At 46.0% G+C, this 25,793-nt stretch overlaps 1 protein-coding gene across 3 annotated transcripts in view; it reads left to right on the top strand.

Annotated features, from left to right (window-relative positions):
* The window catches only part of LOC146042179 (uncharacterized), a 29,901-nt gene extending 4,672 nt beyond the window's left edge, over positions 1-25,229 (top strand). The window contains exons 2-6 of one of the 3 annotated variants that reach the window (XR_014463776.1): positions 12,615-12,749; positions 17,312-17,458; positions 19,352-19,510; positions 22,883-23,002; positions 24,851-24,936. Coding sequence is in view for 2 of the 3 variants with exons in the window: in XM_083162105.1 (XP_083018231.1) it covers positions 12,615-12,749; positions 17,312-17,458; positions 19,352-19,510; positions 24,851-25,047 (638 nt within the window). In the remaining variant the exon portion in view is untranslated. Of the gene's footprint in view, positions 1-12,614; positions 12,750-17,311; positions 17,459-19,351; positions 19,511-22,882; positions 23,003-24,850 lie in introns of all 3 variants that reach the window. The other 2 variants (XM_083162106.1, XM_083162105.1) reach the window with 2 other exon arrangements.
* The last annotated feature ends 564 nt before the right edge of the window (positions 25,230-25,793 follow it).

The following is a 25,793-nucleotide window of genomic DNA, read 5'->3' as shown; positions in this document are numbered from 1 at the left end:
AAACTTTCCTCCAACCATCCAACTAGTTGCTTGGATGGAATAAAAATATGGTACTGGATGGGAGCAAATTTAATATTTACTTCAGAAATTTGCTCCCAAAATCTGGAAAAGGACAAAAACTGTTGATCAGACACGGTACTGTAGTTGATTTAAACAATTTGACTGAATGTTTTTGTCCATTTTCCTGGGTTTCTGAGCACATTTTTTATTGTCCTTTGCTCCTTTCCAGTATCATATTTTTATTCCATCCAAGCAACTAGTTGGATGGTTGGAGGAAAGTTGGTCTGATGTGTGGCCGGCATAAGTCAATTTCAAAATCCTGATGGTCTAGACCAGTGGTTCTCAATCCTCAACAATTTATATTATATTGATTTATTTAATCAAGGACAGGTGAGATAAATCTATGTTGTTGGGTCAGTCATTATCCCACATGTTTCCATGGATGCAGAAACCCTGAAAACATGATCTGTTGGGGATATGAGAGGGTAAAGGTGGCCATACATCAGAAAGATATTGTACCCAATCATACAATCTAAATTGATTGTAAGATGGATTGTATGCACATCTTGTGTACAAAATCATACAATCAATCAGCAGATGGATTGTATGACTGATTGTATTATGGATTGTATGCAGATTGTGTGCACATCTTATGTACACAATCATGCAGCAGATGGATTGTATGATTGATTGTATGATGGATTGCGAGTAGATTGTGTGTCCAAAAACCACCAAGGACTGCCGGGGATTTCAAGGGAAATTGTATACAATCATGAGCGCAATTGATCTTAACCCCTTCACGACATTTGACGTATATATACGTCATGGCCGGGAAGTACTTCCCGACCGTTGACGTATATATACGTCATGGCTTAAAACTGTCACTGCGTCTAGAGACGCAGTGACAGAGGGACGATGTCTGCTGTCCCTGACAGCAGACATGTCCGTGCATGCCCAGGGGGGGCGGCGATGCCGCCCCCCCCGTCGGCGATCGCTGTGATTGGCTGTTCATTGTGAACAGCCATTCACAGCGTTTTCTGTGTCACCGGCGAATAACGTTCGCCGGTGACACGGGATCGGAGGTGATTGGTGCTGTAAAGTACAGCACCAATCACCGCGGGGTGTAAGGGTGACACTGGTGTCACCCCACCTCACCCCTCCCGCCCCCAAAGGCCGTGATTGGTTCGTCGGACCGACGGACCAATCACAGCCATGGAGGGGGGTTTAAACTAACGGTGACTGCACTGCAGACGCCATTCCGGTCTGGAATAGCGTGCAGTGCGGTCACCGTGCCCAGCTGCCGCCTATACTGACCAGAACCCATCCAAAATACTTACCTGATCATTGATATTGCTTATGCTTGTGACATCTTGTGACATCCTGTGACATCTTGTGCTGCTGCGATTTATTAGATAGAGAGAGAGTTAGAGAGAGAGAGATAGAGAGAGATAGAGAGAGATAGAGAGGCCTAGTGCTATATTTTGTGCTGCTGCAGTGTGATAGAGCTATAGATAGAGAGATAGAGAGAGATAGAGAGAGATAGAGAGAGAGAGATAGAGAGAGAGATAGTGACAGATTGTGCTATATATTTTTTATATAACTGAAAGAGATAGAGAGAGATAGAGAGAGATAGAGAGGCCTAGTGCTATATTTTGTGCTGCTGCAGTGTGATAGAGCTATAGATAGATAGAGAGAGATAGAGAGAGAGAGATAGAGAGATAGTGACAGATTGTGCTATATATTTTTTATATAACTGACTGCTGCCCCCCCTTTTGTGCTGATCAGTATAAATTAACTGATCAGCAACTTTTTGGGGGCGCAGGTTTTTTTTTATATATAGATATACCTGTCAGTGCTGCTGCTGCAGTGTCATAGAGTGATAGATAGTGAGAGATAGAGAGATAGAGAGAGATAGTGATAGAGAGTGCTAAATTTTGTGTCTGCTGCCCCCGCCTTTTGTGCTGATCACTATATCTGAGGTGATCAGCAACTTTTTAGGGGTGCAGAGGTTTTTTTTTTTATATATACCTGTCAGTACCACCAAAGGTTGTGCACCTGCTGCCCCTCACTGGTAATCAGTGTCGCATCACTGATCACCTTTTTTTTATTTTTTGTGAGTGCTGTGGGGTCTTTTTTACATTTTTTTTTTTTACACACACTGTGATTTTGTGTGTGTCCTGTGGCCACTGTGCGCTGATCAGTGACGTACATCACTGATCAGCTTTTTCGGCACAGGGTTGATCTATTTTTTTTTTTTTTTGGATCAAATTCCTGTTGCCTTTGAGCGCTGTTCAGTGACGGACGTTACTGACCAACATCTGTGCTCAATTTTTGGCGCAGGACCTTTTTTTTTTTTAACCCCTTCCATTTTTTTTTTTTTTTAACCCCTTCCATTTTTTTTTTTAACCCCTTCCATTTTTTTTTTTAACCCCTTCCATTTTTTTTTTTTTGAACCCTTCAATTTTTTTATTTTTGTATTTTTTTTTTTCTGCACTACATACATACACACTACACACTACATACCCCCCGGGTTGAAATAAAGTTTGTACCCCCCCCTACACTATACACGTGTTGAAACATTTCACTACCAGTAACACAAAAATATAAATGGCATCCCAAATGTCATCCCAAATGTCGTCCCAGTCATCCAGGAGAATGTATTCGGTGGAGGAGGCATATGCCATGCTTGCCTCTGACTCTGACACAGCCAGTGAGGCAAGCGGGGAATTTGAAGGATTTGTCTTAAGCTCCTCTTCCTCCTCTGATGATGAGGGACCCCCTCAAAGACGCCCCCGTAGAGCAGCTGAGACCCCCCCCCCCAATAATTGATCTCGTATGGACCCCACCACCAGATAATTTTGAGCCCCAGGTTCCTGAGTTTTTGGCCATCCCAGGAATCCAATTTGATTCAACAGGTCTCAGAGAAATTGACATTTTTAAATTATTTTTCTCTGATGATTTTATAAATTTAATGGTGGACCAAACTAATTTATATGCCCAGCAGTTTATTGCTCAAAACCCCACGTCATCATTTGCTAGGTGGACCCCTGTAGATGCAGTAGAGATGATGACGTTTTGGGGTCTGGTGTTACATATGGGCATAGTAAAAAAGCCACAAATTAGGCAATATTGGAGTACAGATGTTCTGTACAGCACCCCATTTCACCGTATGACCATGCCCCGGGCTCGTTTTGAGGCAATCCATAAATTTATACATTACACCGATAATGCACAGTGCCCACCCAGAGATGATCCCACCTTTGACAGGCTATTCAAAGTCAGGCCGGTCATTGATCATTTCAGTGCCAAATTTGCAGAGCTATACATCCCTGATAAATGTATTAGTATCGACGAGTCCCTTATACATTTTAAAGGAAGGGTTAAATTCCGCCAGTACCTTCCCAGTAAGAGGGCAAGGTATGGCATAAAAATGTATAAGCTGTGTGAAAGCACCACAGGGTACACCCACAAGTTTAGGGTATATGAAGGGAAGGATTCAAGAATTGAACCACCAGAATGCCCCCCCTCCCTCGTAGGTGTTAGTGGAAAAATTGTCTGGGATTTAATGCACCCCTTCCTGGATAAGGGTTATCACCTCTATGTGGATAACTTTTACACCAGCATCCCCCTGTTTAAGGCCCTTGGTTCAAGAGGTACAGCAGCTTGCGGTACTGTGCGCAAGAACCAAAGAGGCCTCCCCAAAACGCACATTGCCCAAGTAATGAGAAGGGGTGAAAGCAGGGGAATATGCACCGAAAATTTGTTGTTGGTCAAATATAAGGACAAGAGGGATGTCCTTATACTGACAACAATTCATGGAGACAGTACCACCTCCATCCCTGTACGAGGTACCAGTACCCACACCTCAAAACCAAATTGTATCCTAGATTACAATAAGTACATGGGCGGAGTGGATCTTTCAGATCAGGTACTGAAGCCGTACAGTGCCCTGCGGAAAACAAATATCTGGTACAAGAAGCTGGCCGTGTATATCATCCAGATGGCACTGTATAACGCTTACGTGCTATTCCGTTCTACCGGCCAGAGGGGGACATTTATGCACTTTCAAGAGGAAGTCATAAAGAGCCTAACATTTGGGAATCAGCAGGCAGAGGGCCCCAGTACTTCTAGTACTGGCCCCCGTATTGTACCAGGGCAGCATTTTCCCAACGAAATCCCCTCCACTGCAAGAAAGGGCAGGACACAAAAAAGGTGCAAAGTTTGCTATAAAAAGGGAATAAGAAAGGAAACTATTTTCCACTGTGAAACTTGCCCCGACAAACCCGGCCTATGTATAAAGGAGTGTTTCAAAATATACCACACATCTATGGATTATTAGGTTCATCATTTCACCGTGCTTCGGGGGTCTTGCTAATGCCACATAGCACCCACCATTCATTCCACCAGAATCTGAGCTGCAAAAAACAAAAATCACTCCTTCCCTTCTGAGTCCTGCCATGCACCCAACTGGTATTTTTTGGTCACATGTGAGGCATTGCCGTACTCTGGAGAAATGGGGGCACAGATTTCGGGGTGCTTTGTCTCCTTCATTCCTTGTGAAAATGAAAAATTTTGAGCCAGAAGTACATTTTTGTGTAAAAAAATGTATTTTTTTAATTTTCACTGCCCAGTTGTACCAAAATTGATGAAACCCCTGGGGGTTTGAAATGTACACTATACCCCTAGATGAATTCCCTGAGGGGTGTAGTTTGCAAAATGGGGTCACTTGTGGGGGGGTTCCACTGTATTGGTAATGCAACATAGCACCCACCATTCATTCCACCAAAATCTGTGCTGCAAAATCCAAAAATCACTCCTTCCCTTCTGAGTCCTGCCATGCACCCAACTGGTATTTTTTGGTCACATGTGAGGCATTGCCGTACTCTGGAGAAATGGGGGCACAGATTTTGGGGTGCTTTGTCTCCTTCATTCCTTGTGAAAATGAAAAATTTTGAGCCAGAAGTACATTTTTGTGTAAAAAAATGTATTTTTTTCATTTTCACTGCCCAGTTGTACCAAAATTGATGAAACCCCTGGGGGTTTGAAATGTACACTATACCCCTAGATGAATTCCCTGAGGGGTGTAGTTTGCAAAATGGGGTCACTTGTGGGGGGGTTCCACTGTATTGGTAATGCAACATAGCACCCACCATTCATTCCACCAAAATCTGTGCTGCAAAATCCAAAAATCACTCCTTCCCTTCTGAGTCCTGCCATGCACCCAACTGGTATTTTTTGGTCACATGTGAGGCATTGCCGTACTCTGGAGAAATGGGGGCACAGATTTTGGGGTGCTTTGTCTCCTTCATTCCTTGTGAAAATGAAAAATTTTGAGCCAGAAGTACATTTTTGTGTAAAAAAATGTATTTTTTTCATTTTCACTGCCCAGTTGTACCAAAATTGATGAAACCCCTGGGGGTTTGAAATGTACACTATACCCCTAGATGAATTCCCTGAGGGGTGTAGTTTGCAAAATGGGGTCACTTGTGGGGGGGTTCCACTGTATTGGTAATGCAACATAGCACCCACCATTCATTCCACCAAAATCTGTGCTGCAAAATCCAAAAATCACTCCTTCCCTTCTGAGTCCTGCCATGCACCCAACTGGTATTTTTTGGTCACACGTGAGGCATTGCTGTACTCGGGAGAAATTGGGGCACAGATTTTGGGGTGCTTTGTCTCCTTCATTCCTTGTGAAAATGAAAAATTTTGAGCCAGAACTGCATGTTTGTGTAAAAAAATGTAATTTTCCATTTTCACATCCCAGTTGTACCAAAATTGGTGAAACCCCTGGGGGTTTGAAATGTACACTATACCCCTAGATGAATTCCCTGAGGGGTGTACTTTGCAAAATGGGGTGACTTGTGGGGGGGTTCCACTGTATTGGTGCTTTGGGAGTCTTGCTAATGCAACATAGCACCCACCATTCATTCCACCAAAATCTTTGCTGCAAAATCCAAAAATCACTCCTTCCCTTCTGAGTCCTGCCATGCACCCAACTGGTATTTTTTGGTCACATGTGAGGCATTGCCGTACTCGGGAGAAATTGGGGCACAGATTTTGGGGTGCTTTGTCTCCTTCATTCCTTGTGAAAATGAAAAATTTTGAGCCAGAAGTACATTTTTGTGTAAAAAAATGTAATTTTCCATTTTCACATCCCAGTTATACCAAAATTGGTGAAACCCCTGGGGGTTTGAAATGTACACTATACCCCTAGATGAATTCCCTGAGGGGTGTAGTTTGCAAAATGGGTCACTTGTGGGGGGGTTCCACTGTCTTGGTGCTTGGGGGGTCTTGCTAATGCGACATAGCACCCACCAAAATTCCACCAGAATCTGAGCTGCAAAATCCAAAAATCACTCCTTCCCTTCTAAGTCCTGCCATGCACCCAACTGGTATTTTTTGGTCACATGTGAGGCATTGCCGTACTCGGGAGAAATTGGGGCACAGATTTTGGGGTGCTTTGTCTCCTTCATTCCTTGTGAAAATGAAAAATTTTGAGCCAGAACTGCATGTTTGTGTAAAAAAATGTAATTTTCCATTTTCACATCCCAGTTGTACCAAAATTGGTGAAACCCCTGGGGGTTTGAAATGTACACTATACCCCTAGATGAATTCCCTGAGGGGTGTACTTTGCAAAATGGGGTGACTTGTGGGGGGGTTCCACTGTATTGGTGCTTTGGGAGTCTTGCTAATGCAACATAGCACCCACCATTCATTCCACCAAAATCTTTGCTGCAAAATCCAAAAATCACTCCTTCCCTTCTGAGTCCTGCCATGCACCCAACTGGTATTTTTTGGTCACATGTGAGGCATTGCCGTACTCGGGAGAAATTGGGGCACAGATTTTGGGGTGCTTTGTCTCCTTCATTCCTTGTGAAAATGAAAAATTTTGAGCCAGAACTGCATGTTTGTGTAAAAAAATGTAATTTTCCATTTTCACATCCCAGTTGTACCAAAATTGGTGAAACCCCTGGGGGTTTGAAATGTACACTATACCCCTAGATGAATTCCCTGAGGGGTGTACTTTGCAAAATGGGGTGACTTGTGGGGGGGTTCCACTGTATTGGTGCTTTGGGAGTCTTGCTAATGCAACATAGCACCCACCATTCATTCCACCAAAATCTTTGCTGCAAAATCCAAAAATCACTCCTTCCCTTCTGAGTCCTGCCATGCACCCAACTGGTATTTTTTGGTCACATGTGAGGCATTGCCGTACTCGGGAGAAATTGGGGCACAGATTTTGGGGTGCTTTGTCTCCTTCATTCCTTGTGAAAATGAAAAATTTTGAGCCAGAAGTACATTTTTGTGTAAAAAAATGTAATTTTCCATTTTCACATCCCAGTTATACCAAAATTGGTGAAACCCCTGGGGGTTTGAAATGTACACTATACCCCTAGATGAATTCCCTGAGGGGTGTAGTTTGCAAAATGGGGTCACTTGTGGGGGGGTTCCACTGTCTTGGTGCTTGGGGGGTCTTGCTAATGCGACATAGCACCCACCAAAATTCCACCAGAATCTGAGCTGCAAAATCCAAAAATCACTCCTTCCCTTCTAAGTCCTGCCATGCACCCAACTGGTATTTTTTGGTCACATGTGAGGCATTGCCGTACTCGGGAGAAATTGGGGCACAGATTTTGGGGTGCTTTGTCTCCTTCATTCCTTGTGAAAATGAAAAATTTTGAGCCAGAACTGCATGTTTGTGTAAAAAAATGTAATTTTCCATTTTCACATCCCAGTTGTACCAAAATTGGTGAAACCCCTGGGGGTTTGAAATGTACACTATACCCCTAGATGAATTCCCTGAGGGGTGTACTTTGCAAAATGGGGTGACTTGTGGGGGGGTTCCACTGTATTGGTGCTTTGGGAGTCTTGCTAATGCAACATAGCACCCACCATTCATTCCACCAAAATCTTTGCTGCAAAATCCAAAAATCACTCCTTCCCTTCTGAGTCCTGCCATGCACCCAACTGGTATTTTTTGGTCACATGTGAGGCATTGCCGTACTCGGGAGAAATTGGGGCACAGATTTTGGGGTGCTTTGTCTCCTTCATTCCTTGTGAAAATGAAAAATTTTGAGCCAGAAGTACATTTTTGTGTAAAAAAATGTAATTTTCCATTTTCACATCCCAGTTATACCAAAATTGGTGAAACCCCTGGGGGTTTGAAATGTACACTATACCCCTAGATGAATTCCCTGAGGGGTGTAGTTTGCAAAATGGGGTCACTTGTGGGGGGGTTCCACTGTCTTGGTGCTTGGGGGGTCTTGCTAATGCGACATAGCACCCACCAAAATTCCACCAGAATCTGAGCTGCAAAATCCAAAAATCACTCCTTCCCTTCTAAGTCCTGCCATGCACCCAACTGGTATTTTTTGGTCACATGTGAGACATTGCCGTACTCGGGAGAAATTGGGGCACAGATTTTGGGGTGCTTTGTCTCCTTCATTCCTTGTGAAAATGAAAAATTTTGAGCCAGAACTGCATGTTTGTGTAAAAAAATGTAATTTTCCATTTTCACATCCCAGTTGTACCAAAATTGGTGAAACCCCTGGGGGTTTGAAATGTACACTATACCCCTAGATGAATTCCCTGAGGGGTGTAGATTGCAAAATGGGGTGACTTGTGGGGGAGGTTCCTAACTTTTAGCACTTATGGTGCCTAGAAACCTACATGGTGCCTAAAAAAAAATCTCATAAAAAGGAGGCTCCAAAATCAAGTAGGTGCTCCTTCTATTATGAAGCCTGTGGTTTGGTCAACGTGCACACTAGGGCCACATATAGGATATTTTTGAAAACAAAAGAATTGGGGGAATCAATTTTTAGTCACATTTCTCTAGTAAAATCTACTGTATTCGTTAGAAAAATGTATTAAAATTGAAACTCTGCAAAAAAAAAGAAATTTTGAAATTTCACCTACACTTTGTTTTAATTCCTGTGAAACACCTAAAGGGTTAACAAACTTCCAAAATGCTGTTTTGAATACTGTGAGGGGTGCAGTTTTTGAAATGGCATCATTTATGGGGGTGTCTCACATACAAGTCCCTCAAAGTCACATCAGAACTGAACTGGTCCCTAAAAAAATCAGTGTTTGAAATTTTCATGAAAATTTGAGAATTTGCTATTCATATTGTAAGCCTCCTAGTGTCCAAAAAAATTAAAAGGAAGTTGAAATAATGATGGAAACATAAAGTAGACATATGGTCTATGTTAGTTATTAACTATTTTGAGTGGTATGATTATTTGTCTCACAAGCAGAAAATTTAACATTTTGCAAATTGCTAAATTTTCCATTTTTTCACGATATTTTGGTATTTTTCACAAAAAAACACAGACTGTATCGACGAAAATTTACCACTAACTTGAAGTACAATGTGTCACGAGAAAACAATCTCAAAATCACTGGGATAAGTAAAAGCAAAAAAAAGTTATCCCGACTTAAGTGATACATGTCAGATTTGAAAAAAAGGGCTCTGTCAGGAACGCAAAAACTGGCTCTGTCAGGAAGGGGTTAAGATCGATTTTTCTGATGTATGGCCAGCTTTAAGGTTGAGAACCACTGCTGGAGAGGTTATTCCTCTGGACACCATTTATTTATGATTCTCATACACATGGGGGTTATTCTGGTTCACTCGGAAAGGCAGAATCTCTAATGGACACAACCATATGCAGTGCAGGTGGGGCTGATGTAACATGTGCAGAGAGAGTTAGATTTGGGTGGGGTTTGTACTTCAAACTGATATCTATATTGCAGTGAGTGTAAAAATAAAGCAGCCAATAGTTACCCTGCACAGAAAGAAAAACCATAAAGCACCCGAATCTGACTCTCCCTGCACAATTTTACATCTGCCCCCCCCCCCACTACCCCACCCTGCAGTGCATATAGGGCCTTATTCTAGTTCACTCTTAGAGGCAAATTCCTTCTCGGATGGACAAAACCACGTGCACTGCAGGGGGACAGATGTAACAGGTGCAGATAGAATTATATTTTGGTTAGTTATATTGTTTCTGTGCAGGGAAAATACTGACTGCTTTATTTTTACACTGCAATATATATCTCACTTTGAAGAAAAACTCCACCCAAATCTAACTCTCTCTTCACATGTTACATCTACCCCACCTGCAGTGCACATGGTTTTGTCCATTTGAGAAGGAATTTGCCTCTAAGAGTGAACTAGAATAAGGCCCATAGTTTTGTCCATTAGAGAGTGATTGTGCCTTTGCGAGTGAACCAGAATAACCCCCATGGCTTGAGGAAGAATGACCACCAGGGCACCAAAGAAGTCAGACTCTGTTCCATGGCTGAATTCCTCACCCCATTAGGTAATCTTTGCAGAAGCTGCTGCACCAAGGAGCATAGACACCTGATTTAGGATCTCATGTGTATGGGCCCTGATGCTTTGTATCCACAGACCACCGTTTGTCAGTCCTGAGCACTAGAGACCAACAGGTGATTTATTCCCCGTAGTTTGGTTGGTGATGTATTTTGTTGTTGTGCCTTGTACAAGCTCTCTTCCTGAGACCAGCCCATTCATACAATTTCATTTCATTTCATTAAGTCTGAATCAGGTTTAACTGTGTATTATTTGCTTCAATTAATAATACTGTATAAAAAAATTTAAAATTTTTGAAATAAAAAATGTACTATTTGTGCACATCTGACAAGTGAATTTTTGCGGAATAAACGATGCGCAGCATTGTGGCTTTTCCCACAAATCACCATCTCAAGTTCACCTTCACACACTATCATCTAATTGCTTCTATCGTTAAGTTTAAAAAAAAAATTAATAAACAAGATATAGTTAAAAAGTAATAAAAGTAACAATAACATGTACATAAGTATTTTCGGTACTTATATGTTAGTTGGGTGCCCACTAAGCTATTTGCTTATTGGGCTATTCTGCGTAGGAAAATCGCATTGCATCGCATGGGCCATTTTAAGGGCCATGCAATTCGATTTTCCTATGTAATTTATTCACTGCTCTCTTAGCCCTGGGGGATCGCATTGCACCTCCCACAATGCGGTTGTATAGGGTGTGCGATGCCATGACAATAGGTATACAATAATAGCATTGTATGACATACATTTTGTCCCCCCCCCCCCCCCCCACACACACACACACACACACACACTATCCACACCATAGGAGTTGATTTTCTATAGTGTGTTGAGCGCAGCGAGCCACCGAATACATGTACGTGGAATGCATGTAAAGTAATCCGCGTCCGCTCGCCTCGCTGTGCTCGCCACGCTATATAAAATAAACTCCACGCTGACGTGGATAGTGGGGGTATGAAAAGGTCGGAGGATGCGTTCCGCTGCGCTCTCCACGCTTCGGGGGGGCATGGATAGTGGGGGTGCCTAAAACCTCATTGTTTGTCGTACAATGCTATTATTGTATACCTAATGTCATGCATCATACACCCTATAAAATCGCATGCGATTGATGCGATGCGATCCCCCGGGGCTAAGAGAGCAGTGAATAAATGACATAGGAAAATCGCATCGCATGCCCCTTAAAATGGCCCATGCCCTGCGATGCGATTATCGATACCGTACGTATGCTAATTGGGCACCCAACTAACATATAAGTACCGTAATTTCTATTAGATACCAGACATTTTAAAGGTACTTGCGAAGAAAAAAGACTGGTATCTCATTTTAGGAGGTCGGGTATGGGGGTTAGGGTTAGACCAGGGTTGCCGACTTTCGAAAAATCCTCTCCGGGAGAAGCCCGGAGAGGAATCTTGCATTACACTGTTTGGGGGCGGGGCTTAACTGTGACGGCATTAAGCCCCACCCCCATTCCGGCAAATAGCCGCAATAACTGGTAACCATGGAGGGGGCGGGGCTAAAATGACACGATTGTGCCTTTTTAGCTCCGCCCCCTCCCCTGAGACCCGCGGATTGCGGCATATAAATGCCGCGATCGGGGGGCTCAGTGGGGGTCCCCCTGATTCCGGGAGGGTTGCCCACCCTTCCGGGGGCCGGGAGGAAGGACCCGATTTTCGGGAGACTCCCGCAAATTCCGGGAGGGTCAGCAACCCTGGGTTAGACACATTAGTGGGAAGAGTTAGGGTCAGGCAGCAGGGAGGTGGAGGATTATGCTTAGGATGGTGGAGAGAGGATTAGACACTAAGAAGGGGTGATTAGGGTTAGGCTGTGGGGAGAGAGGGTTATGTTTAGGAGGCAGGGAGCAGAGGGTTATGGTTGGTGGGGGGCAAGTGAGTATACTTACCTAACCCCTGTGGGGATTCCCTCCGTCAAAATGCCAGCATCAGTATTGTGACTACCAGTCCGTAAATACCCTTGTTGAAGGGGCCTGGTGGTCCGAGGCCACATACTGAGGTGGACAATTTCCCTATTTTCAGCATGCGGCATTGCACACAGTATTCTATTATGGAGATGTCTGGAATAGGCATGACCACGCCTCCTTGGTTAGGCCACACCCCCTCAGAAACGGCTTCAGTGGCTGCATCAACAGCCCTAAAAAAGGGACATGGGCCATTGGCAACAAAGGGTTAACTTTTTATGTACAACAATAGCTAGAGTGCTTCCTTTATCACATTAATTACAGATTCTTCCAATTCACAGTACCGTATATCTTGTTGTAGGTTTCTCTCTGTCATGCTACAACTGTGCAGTAAAAAATGAGGAGGTGAAGGATTACCACATGTGTAAAGGGGAAGCAGTACAATGCCCGTCTCCGGATGATGTGTGCGTCACAGTGTACGAAAGGACCACAATCGGTAAGTGCATAGATCTGGTATTGGAGTTCACAACCAAGGTTTTTACAGTGGATAGGTTATCTGCTCTGAACCATTGGGGAAATGGTGGCAAAGAATTCAATCATTCGATGTTGAGCGGTTGGAAATGGATTTGCAGCGAATCGCAGGGCTGCAATATTTTTGCAGGATTGCATGGTATCTGGACCGTGGATCGAAGGGTTGGAGCTCGACAATACCATGGTCGACCACTAGAGGTCGACGGCGTCTAGTTAGAGTTCTATACTTGGTCATAGAAACATAGGGTGACATTTAATAAGATGCTAATTTTGATCACTTTCCAAAATCGCACCTTATCGCACTTTTCAAAATTGCATTTTTTTCTGGAATACATATATTTAATGAGATGCGAAATCCAGGCAAAAAGGTGCAATAAGATGCGATTTTTAGTCATGAAAATGTGCGATTTTAGTCATGAAAATGTGCGAATTTGAGGAAATGTGCGATTTTGTGTTTAAAAAATGGGAAAAAAATGGTGTGATGTCCCGACTCTTGAGCATAACCAGCCCCGGGCTCATTGAGCCGGACCTGGTACCAAAAATGTGGGGGACAAAAAGCATACGGGTCCCCCTGTATTTCTGAAACCAGCCCCGGACTCTTGGACCGGTCTTGGTTCCAAAAATACGGGGGACAAAAAATCTGGGGGTCCCCATGTATTTTGCCCGTGGTGTCATGCCACAGCCGGGGGACACTTTTTACATAAGGTCCCCCAGCCATACCATGAGCACCGTGGCTGGTCAGCCTTGGATGGGGGACCCCCCCCCCCCCCCCGTCCCTGGCCATTGGACGTCGGCCTGATAGTGTTAAATCATTCATACATAACATTGCTATATACAGGTGCACTACAAGTACCAGCAGGCCTCCCCTGCATGCTGCGACTTGGCGAACCACAAGTCCCAGCATGCAGGACATTAATGGGCCCACTGGGACTTGTAGTCCACCTGTAAAAAGAATGTTAAAATAAAACACACACACCTCACTTTTACACCAATATACTTACCGAACCAGGGTCCAGTGCTTCTATAGTGCTGTCAGCATAGGTGCCGATTCTGTGGGTGCTCAAGGGCCCGAGCACCCATGGAAATTGATGAGCACCCACGTCGGCGGATAACTCCATGTCGGCGGCGTCTGTGTCGGCGTCCATCCGGGTCCGAAGAAATCCATGGGGGACCTGTGTAAGGAAATCCAACTCACCCAGGTCCTCCTGTGAAGATCTGTAGTCTTGATCCGCCGTAGTCCTGGACTTCGGTCACCTTCTGTGACACGCCGGCGACTCCATCAGCTCCCCGCATCAGACTGTCAGAGTCGCAGAGATGTTTCATCTTCCGCGCCTCTCCATAGAATGATTCTATTGGCCCCGAGGCGGCAAATCAGGAGCTGAGAAAGTCGGCTCCTGATTGGCCGCCTAGCCCTGGAGTGGCCACCGCTCCAGGGCCACCGGGGACAGCACCAGGCTTCAGCCTGGTCAGGTACGTCTTGGAGGGGGGGGCTCTTCATTGGGGGACAGCCCCGGACCTGGAGCCTGGGGCTGGTTTTAAAAAATCGGGTAACCCCTATTTGTCGGTTTCCTGGTTTTTTATTACCGGCCCCGGCTCTTTCAGCCTGGTGCTGGTTACAGCTGTGGGGGGGACCCCACGCTGTTTTTAAAAAAAATGTATTTACTTTACAATTTTTTAATCTCTAAAGCCTGCACGGATCTGACTGATCCGTGCAGGCTAAAGCCGAATACGGCAGGAAAATAAAGTGTATTTTCCTCCCGTATATTCGCGGCCGTTTCACGCCAATTAGCATTAGTATTTTCAATACGGCTGCTTAGTAAATCAGGAACCACCATTCTTTTGAATGGTGATTCCTGTCGTATTCTATCATTGGTGTATGCATTCGTATTTGTAAATACAAATGTCCCATCAATATGAATATGAATATTTGTATTTTTGGCATAGTAAATGCCAAAAATACGAATACACCCCCAAAATTTGTATTTTCCTAGGAAAATATGAATTTTTTCTACGAAATCATATTAGTAAATTTCCCCTTGAATGTCACCCATTACCTCAAAAATCTTCCTCCCTCTAGTTTCAGTGCATGTTCTCGTGTTCTGCTGCTCCTCTTCCTGTGAAGAATGTCTCCCAGCTGCACCTTGTTAAAGCCCTTGATATATTTGAAAGTTTCTATCATGTCCCCCCTTTCCCTTCTCTTCTCTAAAGTATACATATTAAGATCTTTCAGCCCTTCCCGGTACGTTTTGTGATGTAGGCCATGCACCATTTTAGTTGCCCTTCTTTGTACAGTCTCTAATGTATTTATATCCTTCTGGAGATATGGCCTCCAGAACTGAACACAGTACTCTACGTGAGGTTGCACCAATGATGGGAGATCGACGGAAGGTAAACATCAAACCTGGTCAACATGGGTTTACATTTTTTTTTTGGTACAGGTCCACTTGGTTCCCATCTCTTATATATTTGGCTACATCTGTCACTCTAAGTGTGATTGTGTCTATAACGCTGGGTGGAGTCATAGCCTATCACAGCCTCTGACTCCGCCCACACACACTCACATAGTGACAGAGAACCAGCCCACAGTGCCAGACACCCTCTGCCTCCCCATGCTGCCAGGCAAAGACACTGCTACTCCACAGCCACCAGGTGAGCACCACGCCCCCCCCCACGATTGGCGGGCCCCCCAAGCAACCGCCCTCCCGCGATCCCCCCCCCCCCCGGAGATTTGCGGCACCCCCTCGATTCGTGGCACCCCCCCGCGGCCCCCTCCCGCAATTCACGGCACACCCCCCCCCCGCGACCCCTACTCCTGCGATTCGCAGGCACACCCCCCTCCCTCGATTCACTGACCCCGCAACCCCCCCTCCCGGAATTCACTGACCCCCACAACCCCCCTCCCACAAATTGCGGACCCCCCTTCCCGCGAGTCAAGCCCCCCCGTGCCTCCCCTCCCGCGATTTTCGGACCCCCGTACCCTCCCGCAATCGCAGACCCCCCGCGCCCCCCTCCCGCAATTTGCAGACCCCCCTGACCACCTTCCGGCAATTCCACCCCCCAGCTGACCCCCGCAACCCGCTCCCACATTTCACATACCCCCGTGAGAATGGGGGATCCTGTACCGCCACAAGCAGGTGCCGCCCCTAGGTGGAATATCCGGCCCTGGCTGCCGCGCTGCAGGTTCCCCCACTGCCAGAAGTGACCCCACAGTCCTCTGCTCCAGCGTCACAACTTTTATCAATGTCTTGCCCACATACCACTATTATACAGCCTCCTGCTCTCATGCACGCTCACTCCCTCCCAGTGGGAGGAGACGCTCACCCACTGTCGGGAGCTGCATACTGTCCCCCACCCTCCTCCAGTTCTAGGGATGCCCATCGACCATCAATGATTTCAAATCATCGATGGTTTATGGCCGATGATGAATACTTTTGCCATCGATGTGGGATGACTAGATGGTTTGCCTACATCAATGGCAAAGGAGAACCGATCAAGTTTCAATTTTTTTTAAGGTGCTGGGACACGCAGCATAGCTCCGCCCCCCCACACCCGGAAGTCCCGCCACCGAGTTCTGATTGACCCACGGCCTATTCAGTCAGATATAATGGATGACCATGGATAGCTACAACAATCAATGGTTATCCAAGTAATATGTTACTACTATCGATGGCAGGGTGCAAAATCGTCATCAATGCCATACATCGATGCCGTCTGCACCAATGCCCATTCCTACTCTGCAACAGCCAAAAACCTTTACTACCCCTCATGCCCACACACCAATATCACTGCCCTGCCTCCTGTTCTCCTGCCCTGTAACTTCCGCCAGTGGGAAGCCGCTCACCCTGTGTTGCCCACATTTCCCTATCATGCTTTACCCCCCAGCATCCTGCTCTCATGCACTCTAACTCCCACCCAGTAGGAGGAGACACTGACTCAGGCCCACCGTCCTGTACTCCTGCACTGCCACGCTGGACCCTCACCCACTGGCAGAAGCTGCACAGTATCTCCCACCCTCCACTTTAGTCCCCCTTATGCCCACACACCCCTATCACTACCCAGCCTCCTGTTTTCCTGTGTCGTGACCTCCGCCAGTGGGGAGCCGCTGACTAAAAAACACCCTACTATACTATTGCACACACACACACACCTCAACAACATGCACACACAGCCCCCCCCCACACCCACAAATGTCACTGTACCCTCCACACTATCAATGTACATCTTACTCTGTAACCGCTTTTTAATTAAACAAAACAATACGCACCCCCTTCCACATCATATGCTCTCTATTTAACACATTTCACCTATAACTCAAGTTGCAATACAGGCATCTTTCATACAATTCTAACCATCTTTCTCACAATACAAACGTTCACAAATTAAGGGGGCGCAGCCCCTTACGCCGGTGTGAAGAGCGCCCGTAGGGCGCGATGAATCACCTAGTTTACTAAACATTCTCCTGACAAATGAGATTCTCTGTCTAATAATGTACTGTACGTCATTGGAAATCGCTCTCTTCCATTACAGGATCATCACTGGGAACATCGCTGTTTATGAGGCTGTGCGGAAAGTGCGAGCACTACAAGAATGGCACTGTGCGCTTCTTCAAAGGCAGACTCAGGGTCAACACAACCTGCTGCCACCAGGACGACTGTACACCTCCCATCCCCACCTGTAAGTGCTGCATTCCCCAATATAAGTGTGTAAGCTAACCTACCTCTACCAACATCGTGTCATGTGTGTACTATACAATGTACACATGGGACTAAAGTGACCAAGATGGGAGTTCTATTGAAGATGGGATGTTGCTATTGGCAACCAATCAGATTATATCTATTATATACTACATCAGTGATTTTCCACCTTTTTACCTTGCGGCGCACTAAATAAGATGTTAAAATTGCCAAGGTACACCATGAGATCCCCACAGGGCAAAACACATTGGCCCTCACAGGAAAAAAAAAGAAACATATTGGCCCCATATAAAAAAAACAATCACACTGGTCCCCACAGGTCCCAAAAATAAAATACATTGGCCCTTTACACGAAACAAAGAGACCAGTAAATAACAGTCGAACTGGTGGTGGCTGTAAACTGGTTTAGGCATCTCTAGATATGGGGGCACACTTAAAAACAGCTCAAGGCACACTGGTTGGAAAACACTAGAAGGTGATAAATAAATAATAATAAGAATATGATTGGTTGCTATGGGCAACAATAGAACTCCCATCTTAGTAAATGTAGAACATACAGTAGTGTTCAGTCTAATGAAATAAGTGATTACAGCCCATTGCTTTCTGTGTGGTATTATTCCATAAATCCCACTATAATGGGCGTTTATCAGTAACCATTTTGGCAGTACCATCATCAGTAAGTGGCTAATACCCCTTTCAGACAGAAAACATTCACTGTTTAGCTGCAGCTTGGGATGCGTGTAGAGAATGCTGAACTCTGATTGGTAGGTAGCTCCAGACATCCACCAATCAGCATGCTGAAAGCCATTTACTGTTTAGCTGCAGGTTAGGATGCAGATAGAGAATGCTGAACTCTGATTGGTGGATAGCTTCAGCCATCCATCAATCAGTTTGCTCACAGCCATTCACTGTTTGGCTGCAGTTGGGAGGCATGTAGAGAATGAGGGACTCTGATTGGTGGATAGCTCAGCCATCTAGCAATAAACATGCTGAGTCATTCACTGTCTGGCCGCAGTGTGAGAAGCAGGAAGAGAATGCTACATGGTCGCACTGTATGTGTGTTATTTACAATCAGAGCGACCAGGCAGCATCCTCAGCTGCCTCCCAAGAAGCTCAGGAGGTAGAGGCACACAACCCAATCTTCCTCAGCTCGAAGGCCCTTAGATATAGGGGCCCTTGAGTAGCTGCCCATTAAGCTTTTACATTAAGTTGGCCCTGCCATTGATCGCACAGCAGGCGGATGGCATGTATATTATCCGATGCGTCCTATTCGATAATGAGCCTTCTGCTGCATTTCCATATTAGTGCTATGGCAGCAGTGATAGACACTCCAACCACATGTAAGTGAGGGCCCTGGGAGTCAGCTGACACCGGGCGGGATTCTCTAAAATCCACAGCCCTCTTCGCCCGGCATCGCATTTCTAATGACCGCATATTCTCTAAAATATGCGGTCATTAACGCAAGGGACAGCTCTTGCGGTAAGAGCTGTCCCTTGCGATGCGGCGCCGTTGCTGGACTTCCGGGTCTATGACCCGGGAGTCCGTCTGCGCATGCGCAGACTGACGCGCCGGCCGCAGGGCATGCTGGGAGGGATCTGTGACGGATCCCTCACACACCGCTGCGGTAAGAAGCCCATAGGCTTCAGCAGGGAACCGCCAGCTTTTGCTGGTGGTTCCCTCCGCAGCGCTGACACTGCGAAGGGGGGTTAGAGAATACAGAAATGCGGTAAAAACCCCGATAACAGGGTTTTTACCGCATTTCTGTGATAGAGAATCTCGCCCACCATGTCCAATGAATAGCATTGTTTAGTTGAGTAGGTTCTTCCATATAATCGTCTGTCTTTTAGTAATCGGAATTCTTCTTTATTATAAGTACCACCCGATAAATTTTCAAAACATGAAAAGGTCATTGGGAACGGACTTACGTGTAAAACCTGCTACGCCACCTACACCAAGACCTGTGAGTGTAACACCTTGATGGAATGCACCAAGGAGGAGAATAAATGTATCTTCCGCTACACAATTGGATCAGGTAAGATATGTTGTATAGTTCTGAAATTCCCAGAAATCCTAACAAATATTCATTCACCTAAATGTATCCATTCCAAAACTGTATACCTCTGCTACCAGCCATCTTATTGGCATATCTTCTCTTTACCCTTCCTCTCCACAACCTCATCCTACCCCTCATACACGGCAGCCGAAACCTAACCCATCTGCCCCTCAGCCTAAACCCAACCCCCCCTTTTTAAATCCCTACCCTAAGCCCCCTCCCCCCTGGTGCCCAAACCACAGTCATTGAAATGTGCTACCAACTAAACTTGTCTGTAAATGGAACTCCGCCCTATAACTCCTAGACTATGACCTCACCTAGCAGTCAATGCTAGGTGATTGTTCTGGCAACCTGAATTTGAATAGACATAAGCATCCGACTCCTGGGATTGCCTCTAGGCTGCTTTTCCTTTATTCTTTAATATTTCTCATATTATTATACTGTTTACTGATTTGACTTGTTTATTGACATTGCTTTGCAAAGCCCCTTGTTTGCTGAAACCACTGCTTGGTAATGAATAATGGTGCTGACCAGTGGCGACTCTTACCTCTATGGAGGAGGTGGCTGCCGCTGGCTGCGATGCCACCGCCCCTCCCCCTTCTGCTGACACCGGTTTCTGGTTCCCGATGCTGGTCCTGACCACCATCACTGTTGTGGGCCCGGCGCATGCACAGAAGCTTCTTTAGTGCTGCGCATGCACTGACCCCCATACTCTATGGGCTGCTTCAGCAGCAGTCCACAGACGCATATTAATGGTCCCAGGTCAGCAGCATCCTCATCGGTACTGTGGAACCGCATAACCGGTTTTTATGGGCAGAACCCGTTTCTATGGGCAGCCCATAGAGGCATCCCGGAGGAAGGGAACACCTCCCAATGGGACTGCCTTGGGTAACTGGCAGATCGGACTTCCAATAGGAAGTCACTGCCAGTCAACATGAAGTCAGTGCAGAGTGCGGTACTTGTGTAGTTACATGGCGGCAGTTACGTAGTTAGCGTAGCGCCCCTGTCAGAATCAGCGTAGTGTTCCCACGGCCAGTCTAGTCAGCGTAGTCAGCGTTATTGTCAGTATCAGCGTAGTGTTCCCGCCCATTCGCGGCTAGCCGGAGCTTACATAATTAGCGTAGTCAGTCAGCGTTATGCAGTTAGCGTAGTCAGTCAGCGCTTATTACATTGTGTGGGCACCATTGACCATTTTAACCTGCCTGACATGATAGGTGTGAATGTGTTCCTGAAACACCCCCAATATCCACGCCAGCCCGAAGTGTGCCGAGCGTAGCGAGCCCCACGAGGGCACGCGTCCTACCGACCTGTTCATACCCCCCCCAGGTCAGCGTGGAGTTGAGTTTATAATGTGTGGCGAGCGCAGATAGCCCGAAGCGTGGTAAGTGCTGGCTACGCTTCGGGCTTCGGGCTCGGTGGCTCACTGCGCTCGCCACACTTTATAAACTCCACGCTGACGTGGATAGTGGGGGTATGAACAAGTCGGGAGGACGCGTACCATGTCCCCTCGCGGGGCTCGCTACGATTGCCATGCATCGGGCTGGCGTGGATAGTGGGGTTTGAAATGGAGGCATTTCCCAGTATGTAACATGGAGCGAGGGAGAAGTTAGGGTGCTACAGATCCCCTGCCGGATTCTCCGTATTGGGATGCCGGTGTCGGACAACCTAAATGCCGGATATCACATGCATCCCGTATTGTGTTCTGTGGTATAATAGCTTGATACAGATGTAGCTGCTGTCATCTTTGCAGGGGCTGGCGGTGGATTTGCAACCCGCCAGTCCCGCCAGCCGCCGGAAGGAGAAACGTGCCCCCGACGCTCCTGCTTCTCAGACAGATGGAGCATCTCTCTACGCCGGCGCCCGCATGATCCCCTCTCCGCCGGCGTCCACCGGCACAGGCAGTGGCAAACGCAGGATTTTTAGAAGGGGGTTTTCAGAGGGGCGGAGCAAAGCACGGAGATGGACACTTAGGTGACCCAGTATATGCCGGGTCAGTTAAAGTATTATAGATAGACCAAATGTATATAAATAATAATAATAATATATATATATATATATATATATATATATATATATATATATATATATACATATATATACATATATATACAGTATATACATACAGGGGCATTAACAGCAGTGTAGACCCCTGGGCATAGCAATGTATTGGGGCCCCTACCGATCCTCCAGCGGTAGGGGTAGGGGGTGCTATGAGCGGAAGCTTTGATGTCGCGCGGGTGGTAGGGGGTATTATATAAAACGCTCAGCATGTAGGGCCTGGATCAGTAATTTCCACTAATTACCCCTTAACTGCACAGATGGTGGAAGATGAGGTGGGAGAAGAGGGCATTGGGCTGAATGAAAGGGCCCTGATACATAACTTCCAGGGTATTAGAGGATGTTTAATATGCAGAGGAGGGGTGTATAGTGGAGTGGGCTTATTATTCATAATTTTCTGGTGGGAGGACAGCTTGCTTGACTGCAGATATCTCCAGTTCCCAGAACTAGATTTTTTAGATTTTAATGGAATTAAAAGCTATAGAATCCCACCTACCAAATGGTATTGGAGACTAGGGGATCAGATTTCAGGAGGCAGAGCAATCTGCCAACGAGTATATAAAACTACATATTAGGTGTGTGGAGCTGGAGCAGTAACCAGCTGCTTGAAGGCTGATATCTCTGGTTCTGGGAATAGTAGAGACAAGCTACTAGTGTCCTTCAAAGGGGGAGAGTCCCAGCTTTTGGAATATACCCTCAGAAAAGCTCTACGTCAGACAGAACCTGAAATATCTGACTGGGAAGAGCAATTAACAGGCTTGGATGGGGACCACTGCTTTGAAGTCAGATATCTCCGGTTCCCAAAGGCCGATTTTTAAAATTCTTGTACCTATGGAAAGAGGGGACCCTCAGCTTTCAGTCTAGGGCCCTTAGACTCCTGGAGGGTTTTCTGGGTACTCAGAAACCCCCCCTGCGTGCGCTACTGGGCACAGGGGATCTGGCGGTTACCAGCGCTGTTTGAGTGGTGCTCACTAGGCTTACCAGGGACAGAGCTGAAGCTCCCGGGACAGTATGGGGACACTACGCTGACTACGCAGGGCTGCCCGGAGTCACTACGCTTACTACGCTAGGCAGCCGTTGGGCTACACTGGACACTTAGCGAAGCCTGCCGTCGTGAAACTACGCAAGTACCCAGACTGCAACTGGATTCACACAGTGGCGGATTTTACCTGGGCGGGAGGGGGGGGGGGGCTGCAGCCCTGCAGCCCATAAGTAAAAACCACCACTGGTGTTGCCTCTGGTTAACGCTTTTGTATCCTACCTGCTTGCTGCTATTGTCTTCCCATGCACCAGATAATTTTGCCTGTCATTGGACCTCCACTTTTGCCTACCCTTTGTCCGCTGATCTCTGCTAAGCCGTGTACCTGGACTGTTCTGACTACACATCATTTGTGGACTGATACTGCAAGATAGGTGAGCAAAACTCTAAAGGTGTGTACAGACAGTGCCATTTGGTCACTGAGCGATTTCGGCTTATCGCTCAGCAATATATCGCTCAGCGACCATATCGCACTGTTTTTCCAGCGACCGGCAAATTTCACTTCACTGAAAAGTCAAAATCGCAGGAGCATGTTTCTGAAACCAGCGACCAGTACAGGGCCAGTCGTGGGAACACGGTTCAAGGTGCAAAATATCTAGTTTTCAGATCCAGAATCAGCTGACACATTATTCATCTTCCCATTACCCACACAACATCCACTCAGCCCAATCGTAAGCAATCGTCACACCAAACTAGCTAACATTTAAGTCTTCACTTAAGTCTTCACTTTGGGAGAAGGTGGGTGGGGCTTGGCTGCCAGTCATTGGGCCCTGACCCCATGGGTCCACTGGGAGGGGGCAGAGATAAATATGCAAATTGACATCCTTCAGCCACACCTTCATTTCCAATGCCAAGATTTCCAGTAAAATCTCCTCATGCTGCCCGCTTCACTACTAAGCGTGCGGGCGGGAAGGGGGAGATGCGGACACTCTTCCAGCGAGTGACTTGCAGGAGAATATTCACGCATGCCTTTACTCTTTGAGTGCCAACATCTCTGTGGGTGATAGGCAAAGTATACGCTAAAAACGCCAGCGCCGCTCACCTGTGTTATATAATTTCAAATAAAAAAAATGTTTTGTAAAACAAAATAATATTTCCTATTTAATGTAACCGTTACGGGTCATCATGATGAAAACAAATGTCTGCTGGGCAATTCTCACACCTGCTTTGACAAATTCACTTGGCACTCAAAGGGTTAAACCTATATATTGTCAAAGTCAATTAATTAAATACACAATGAACTAGCCAGTAACGTAGATATAGTTCAAACATTATCCGCCAGTTCTAAACTGGGCCAGTGGGGAAGTTGCTCATTGCAACCAATCAAATTTGAGCTAGCATTTATCAAGTATGCCTACATTCTACAAAATGATAGGTTAGAGCTGACTGGTTGCCACGGGCAACTACTCCAATGGTCCACTTTTATATGCCGTTCACAGCTTGATACAACAACCCTTTTAAGTCTATTGCATTATGGGAAAGTCTAAGGGTAAATTTACTGGTTGGTTGCTATGGGCAATATCAACTCTTTTATTATTAGAAGCGTTACAAAATTTTCCCATAATGCTTCCCTGATCTCCCAGAATTCCACTAGGTACACAATAGTGGCCTGGTTGAGTGGTGGACGCACAAATGGTGATGTCTACAGACAGACTGCATTCATTGCCATGGTTACCACATGGAGATGCAACCCACCTCTGAATCAGTCCCTGTAGTCTAATTCTGTTAGACATTCATAATCCAAGTATACACTATGCTATCCCCTAGCAGATGGTCTACATTAAATACAGTACCATACATCTACTATACACAAACCCAACCACAACTGTCCACATATACCAACAATCCCGCTATAATCCATATAGCACCCCCAGAGAGCACCCCCACTGGTGAGCGGCGCTACATCTGACTGGGACATGCGTCCCCATTTTCCATCGGCTGGGGGACGGGAACCCTGCCCGTCTCTGCTTCAGGGAGACAGGTAGGGTTAGGGGGGGAGCGGGGAGGTGGGGGAATGCAGTGGGGACCCACGGCGAGCCAGTGGCCCCCAGGGACGGAACCCAAAGCCGATGTTCACATACAGTAGTTGAGCAATTGTTTTCAACTGTGTACGTGGATATGGTTCTGAAGACCTCTACGGCGCATGCGTTACATGTTGCTCGGAAAAACGCTCTTTCTGGGGAGAACTGCATGTAGCTAATTCATTGTTATTCTCTCCACAGACCCGCCATTCTACTATGCAATGGCGATGCGGGGTTGCACCACTGGCGAAATGTGCTCAGCACACAAGGATCAGAGCCCAAAACTGAAATATAATTTTACGTGTACAGATGGAAGTGCCGGTACCCACAGCAGCTTGTTACCGCTGGTTCTGACCCCGAGTCTCATTACTATATTACATCTGCACTTTGCTTATTGAATGTATTATTCTGTATTAAGTGTTATTTAAGCTTTCTGCGTGAAGTATGAATATGTGAGGGATCATGCAGAATGGCAATTAAAACTGGAATTCATTTTTGTGTAATATTGTACTCTATTAAAATGTGATTATCATGAGTCGCCCACAAATGCTTATAATTGTTTCAAAATACAGTATTTTTAATGCGGGTCCCTGTTTTCTCTCTGGTCTAATTTACTTTCTTTCTGTATTATTTTCTTAATACCTTGCATAGTTTTGTGTATGGTGGTACCAGTTAGGGTTCTGGTTCCTAGTGGGACACATCCCAGTGATTATCATCAGACTGTGATTGCACCACATGTCATGATGTCATGCTTAGGGGGCGGGGTCACCGCCTCTTACAAGTAGAGCTCCGCTTGGAGCATCCTAAGGATGCCTGGATGCCTGCAGTAGTGATGACCATCAGTATGGATGCCATCGATGGTTACAACATCGATGGTTACAATCAACAGCAAGTGGCTATCGATGGATAACAACTCTTTAACTGACTGGAGTGTGGGTCATTAAGAAACTGGGGGAGGGCTCTGTTGGTGACAGGGCGGAGCTATGCTTTATGTCCCAGCCTTGTTAAAAAAAATTCAGCTATGTTGTGCCATCGATGGACGGAAAACATCGGGTTCTCCCTTCACTGATGGCAAAAGCATTTGACATCGGTCATAGACCATTGATAATTATGATTCGTTGATGGCCATCCCTAATCTCTGGAG

Source organism: Crinia signifera, chromosome 19 (genome assembly GCF_055691185.1).
Source record: "Crinia signifera chromosome 19, ASM5569118v1, whole genome shotgun sequence".
Classification (NCBI taxonomy): Eukaryota; Metazoa; Chordata; class Amphibia; order Anura; family Myobatrachidae; genus Crinia; species Crinia signifera.
This window is presented reverse-complemented; position numbering and strand designations above follow the sequence as displayed.